Raw genomic sequence first — 5,490 nt, 5'->3', positions numbered from 1 at the left:
GGGCCAGGCGTGGCCGATGCCGGCAGCTCCCAGCAGTGCGACCCTGCGTTGTGGCGTCCCCCTCGGCCGCACCGCGTGCTCTCCTGCACGCGACGGTCTGGCCAAGCCCGCTCTTTCCACCGGCCCGCTGGGCCGCGGCTGGTTCGCGGTCTCAGTTCCACGCGAGTGTTTTCACTCGATCGCGCAGCTGTCTGAAGAACCGCCCTGGACAGCTGGGCCGCCCAGCACTCAGCGCCGTGCGTCCTGCAGCGCCCTCCCGCCGTCTAGTCTGTGAGCGGCCGGGTTCAAGTTCGCCACTGGGCTCTCTGTTGGCATACGAGGAAAGTGTTCGTTTCAGAGGAACATGTCATTTTAAAGGACCACGGACGGATGAATCATGGAAAAGTAAACAGGGCGAGTCACTCGTTTAGAGACACAATTATTCTCTTGCGTTTAGAGAAAGTTTTTAAATGAAAAATACGGTGTTTTCGTGAATTACACATGGACCTCTGAGATACGTTGTTATCTCCGATCAGTGTCACACTTCACTCAGAACAAAGTCAGAAACAGCTGCCCGTTTAAAAGATTGTTTTTCTCCAAAATGGGAACTCACTTTTGGGGGCTTTGAAAGAAAAAGAGACCTTTCTGGTCCCTGGTGTTTCGGAGCCGTTTCAGTTCGTGTGAATGTGGCCGAAGGCGCACGGTGAAGACCCTGGAGGGCGGGCCCAGCCCCTGCGAGTTCCGACCACGGCCATGGCCACGGCCCCGGCCCCGGCCCCAGCCTCGCTGACTCTTGTTTACATTACAGTTATGAAAGCGCCGTTTGCTCGGGACGCCATGGCGGTGGCCCTCGGGGCTGCTTCCTGTGATCCGCCCGCGTGCTCGGGATGGAAAGACACACCGTGAACACAGATTTATGTCTCAGTAGTTGCACAGCGTTGGTGAGCGGTGGCCCGAGTCAGCCACTGGGATCGCAGTGGGGACAACCGGGCGGGAGCGCCCTTGAGAAATGAAGTCGTGCAGAGCCGCGTGCTGGCGGGAGGTGCGGGTCACTGGTCCGTGTGTTCCGTGCCGTCCCATTTGGTGCTGACAGAGAGGCACTCGTGGGGCGAGACAAACCGTCACCACATTTTCCCGAGGGAGGGTGATAGTCCTTGGCCTTCAGACAGCCTCTCGGGGCATCGTTTCTCGGGTGGGAAGCTGTCAGTCACGCGGCTCCCTGGGGCGCTGAGCCCAGCGTTGGGAGCATGCGGAGCCCCGTGATCTCAGGGGCACGGGGACACTGCGAGCCTCTGCCAGCTCCCCAGACGGAAGCGAGACCTGTGGCGGCGTTGTGCACAGCCGCAGAGGGCCTCGCTCTGCCTCTGGGACAGTGTTTTTAGTGTCCCGTTGACAGTCTTGAACGCCACGGTCAGAAACGAAGCTCGAATTTCTCAGGCCCCTTCGATGTGTCTTTCTGGTTTCAGCCAGTGGAACCTGTTCCTTCCGCTCCCTCTCGTCCCCATTCGTCCCGATTTCTTCACAGTCGTGACCTCCCGTGCAGACAGCTGCAGGGCCTCTAGCCAGCGTCCCAGGCGCCACCCGCAGTCCTCCCCCCGCCCCCCAAGCCTAGCCACCTCCGACGGGGCTGCCGCTTCTGGTGCTTCCGCACCGGTCAGTCACTTCTCTCTGGGGCGCTTCCCTTCCATCACGGTCAAGTTCAGCCTGGAGAGGGGCAGCCAGGCCTTGGGCTCCCGAGTGTCTCTCGTCTCAGGCCCACCCGCTCGTCCCCATTTTCGACATCGCTTCATTCGAGAGTCTTCCTGGCCCTTCGCTGTGCTGCTTTGAATTCCACGGTCGGCGCCAGCATGTTGCACTGAGGCGCAGTGGTCTGTCCACTCATCTTGCCCTTGCTGGACTGCGCGCCGTGTGGTAGGCTCCTTGCCATCTTTCTGTGTCCCTGGAATGTCGTGGGCCTTCCGTAAGCATGTGCCGAGTGGACAGCGTAAAGCAACTTGTAACTTGTGGTCTGTGAGCTTTAAATCTGTCCCTGCCTGAGATGTCCGGCCTTGCTTCATGCTGGTGACAAGCCGCATATCCTTTCGCTTGCTTGCAGCTTGTCGAGTGCCCAGCACCACAGGATGTGTCCTGGGCACCCGGCGCCCGGCACTGAGCAGCCCTCCGTGTTCCCTTCACAGCTGACCATGGGGCTCCCGCCTGACGCTGTCACTGATGTGGGACTCTCCTGGGCTCAGCTCATCGCTGGGGCTCATCCCGGTGCCTGTGTGTTAGTGTCCCTCACCCGGCTATTAGTTCATCAAAGTCACATCCAGTTTCTCCTGAATTAACATTCCTCAAACCCACGAGTGTGCGGGGCTCAGAGCTGCGGGCTGCGAACCCCCTCGAGGCACGGCGGGCAGGTACACTGACCTGGCTGCGCGGGGGTGACTGGGTTTGGAAACCCTCGCGGAGTTTCTTGTGTGGGAACGCGAGCCAAGGACGCCACTCACGGGGCCCTTGGGGACGGCGGCTGCTCACGGAGGTGGTGGCGGGGCGCAGGGGACGCACTGTGAACCGGTCACCCCCCGGCCTGCTTGGTGCTCCGTCCTGTTGCCGGTGCGTGGTCACCTCTGCTCAGTCCGGTGGGCCGGCCGGGGGCGCACATTGCGGGCACAGCCTTCCTGCCAACGCCCTTTGCCCGTTTGGTCCCCGGTGTGGCTGGTGGGAGAGCCCGTGTTTGACCCCCTTGTCCCCTCGGCCACATGGCGGAGTGCCATCCAGCACCTGAGCTGGTCCCAGCGGCCAGCACCGGGCGGCCGAGGGGCAGTGTCGGGACCTCCACGCTCGGCGGGGGTGACGCGCACACAGGGGACCTGCATCTTCTCCCTCATGCTGGCTCAGGTCCACCCAGAGCACCTCGTGACCGACGTCTGGGCTGAAGGTGACAGTCTGGGGGAAGGTGGGACTTTTAAAGTTGCTTTCGTGACCCCAGAGCTTCTAGCGCATTCTGTCGTGAGTGGTGATTAGCTGGGCACACGAGGGGAGGCGGTCGGCACGTTCAGAGGACTTCGTGGGCAGTGATCGGGGTGGGGTGGTGACGCCTGTGCACTGAGGCAGAAAAGCAGGACGTTTCCAAGGACAGGAAAAGGAAGTAGAGGAAGAAGCGTGGCGCGTTCGCCAGCCGCAGACCTGGCCGGGGCTCCCGAGCACGTCCCTGGCTCTCGGTCTCACAGGGAGTGACAGGACACCGTCTGCTCGCTTGGGGCGGGGCCGCGAGCTCGCCGGGGCTGTCTCCGTTTTCGAGGTGCGGCCCTCCGCTGTCTGCAGTGGGGGTGCCCTGCGTGTCAGCGTGCAGGTCCCTGAGCTCGGGGCTCCACGGCCTCCCGCCCAACGCGTTCAGGCCCTTCAGCCGTGGCAGCGTGGGGGATGACATGAGCGGCAGCTCCCCGGAGCCCGAAGCTGCGGTGCCTGGGCTTCAGGTGGGTGGGGGCGCCGGGCGCTGGAGGCGGGTGTGCTGGTCCCGGCCGAGGGCAGCCAGGCAGCAGGAGCGAGTGTGCCGCTGAGCCCTGGTGTCACGGCACTTCCCAGGCCCCGCGCGGCGCCCCGAGCCTGGCCGGCTGCTCCTCCGAGCCCCCGTTTCGCATCCTGCGTGGTGGCACCACTCAGCATCCCGTCCGTGACGACAACGAGGAATGCGGTAGCCATGCTCAGTGCAAGCCCATCTTTGCATCACGCAAAGCTCTGAGGTGGCAGTCCAGGCGCGTGGTGACCGCGGGGTGCCTAGGGACCCCCAACCCCTGGAGCAGCTCTGGTCCTCGGGGTCCTGCTGGGAGGCCCGCCGTGCTCACCGGTCCTTGTCCAGAACACAGGCCCCTCCGGGCCGGGACCGGCCGAGGACTGGGGGTGTTTCCGGCCGCGCTGGCTCCTTGCTCGGTTATAAAGACCCGTCACCCACGGGCCCGGCAAACAGGCGCAGCTCGTGCTCCCTGTGGCTCGCTGCCCTGCGTCCCTGGCACAGCCGAGTTACACGGGCAGTTAAGTCCACGTTCTGTGGTCCGAGCACTGTGGGAGCCGTGCTGGGTGGCCACGCTCGTCCGGCCACCGGGCATCCGCCCCGCCCCCCGTCAGTGTGCAGCCAGCCCGGGGGTGCCACGTGTCAGGGCTGTGGGCTCCTCTCTGCTCAGGCACTCAGCCTGGGCCCTGACCCCCAACCATCGTGTGACCCCTGGGTCACACTCGTCACGCCTGAGGGTCTGTGTGGCAACTGGCCGCTGGCCCGCGGGCATCATCTTACTGCCCATCTGCAGTCACGTCTGAGCGCACGGTACCACCACCGGTGGCCCCAGGGCTCTGGCCCATCCACCCCTCCCATCCCCACATGGGCGCCACTCGCCGCTCCGCAGCCGTCTGCACGGCCCCGCCCACGCGTGTCCGCTCGCCGTGTCCCTGCGTGCGTCCCCACCGCTCCGCGGAATACTCAGCGGCCAGCCTGGCTCTATTAAAAGCGTCCTTGGCGTTGATGGTGACGTTTGGTTGCTGGTTTTTAGTTTGTTGGGGTCAACCGTCAGGTGACAGGAGCCCAGGATGACCTCGTGATGAGCTCGGGTCCCCTTTTCCAGCTCTTGGACCTGGCACCCGCTCTTTAACTGGCCGTGTCACCTCTCGTGTCTGGAGACAGATGCTGAGTCCCTTCCCCCGCAGCGTCTCTCCTGCTGCCTCTTCCTCCGAGCACCCCTCCCTCTGCCCGAGGCTCCTCTTCACGCCGCCAAGTCCTGCCCGTGACGTCACAGACTCTGCCTGCTGACACCCGCCTGTCAGAAGGCCCGGAAGCGCCCGTGTCTTCACCCCGCCCTCTGCCTGCCCTCCGGGGACCAGATGCTCAGCTGGCGGAGGTGCCGGGACCGTCGCCAGCAGGTGCCTCCTTTCTGTGGTTTGTGGAGCACTGCCTGTCCGCTTTTCCTGTTTCCCGTCACTCTGGGTGACTGTCACGCCAGATCCCTTTTGGACCCACGTAGTACAGCGAGGCGCAGACGCAGAGCACCGTGCGCCTTGGAGAGGGCTTCGCGTCCGCTTCTCGGAGGTGTTGCCCGAGCCTTTCTCTTCAGCCACGTTCCTGTCTTCTGACCCGAGTCTCAGGTGTTCTCTCAATTTTCCGTGAACTTTAGCACCGTTTCAAGATTGCAGACCAGGCCAGCGGCCACTCCGCTGCTTCCTCTGGCCATGGGCACCACTAAAGTGCCCACGACTATCTGCAGTTAACGCCTTTGTCGTAAGGGTGCAGGTGGCTCTTGGCCTCCTCGACTTATTGAAGGACACATGTCGTGAGGCCAGGAGGGGGGAGGGCCCTGCGTCATGCCACACGACGGGCGACGTGGCGCGTGTCCTGTGAGAGGCACAGCGCGCCTGGCTCGGGCGTGGTGGGCATGGTGGGCATGGTGGGCATGGTGAGCAGGAGCAGGCGGCAGGGTGCAGGGAGCCGTGTCTGGGGCGTGGGGCGCGGGTGAGGGGCAGGAAGGGGGCTGTCCTGTCCAC

The 5,490-nt window shown here is 63.9% G+C and overlaps 1 protein-coding gene across 1 annotated transcript in view; it reads left to right on the top strand.

The window, feature by feature from the left end:
- The window catches only part of LOC105309073 (2-hydroxyacylsphingosine 1-beta-galactosyltransferase-like), a 25,726-nt gene that overhangs the window by 11,469 nt on the left and 8,767 nt on the right, over positions 1 to 5,490 (top strand). Inside the window, exons 2-4 of the mRNA XM_023525999.1 lie at positions 2,860 to 2,917; positions 3,286 to 3,437; positions 3,547 to 3,716. Coding sequence (XP_023381767.1) covers positions 2,860 to 2,917; positions 3,286 to 3,437; positions 3,547 to 3,716 — 380 coding nt within the window. The remainder of the gene's footprint in view (positions 1 to 2,859; positions 2,918 to 3,285; positions 3,438 to 3,546; positions 3,717 to 5,490) is intronic.

This window comes from Pteropus vampyrus, unplaced genomic scaffold, assembly GCF_000151845.1.
Source record: "Pteropus vampyrus isolate Shadow unplaced genomic scaffold, Pvam_2.0 Scaffold666, whole genome shotgun sequence".
Taxonomy (NCBI): domain Eukaryota; kingdom Metazoa; phylum Chordata; class Mammalia; order Chiroptera; family Pteropodidae; genus Pteropus; species Pteropus vampyrus.
This window is presented reverse-complemented; position numbering and strand designations above follow the sequence as displayed.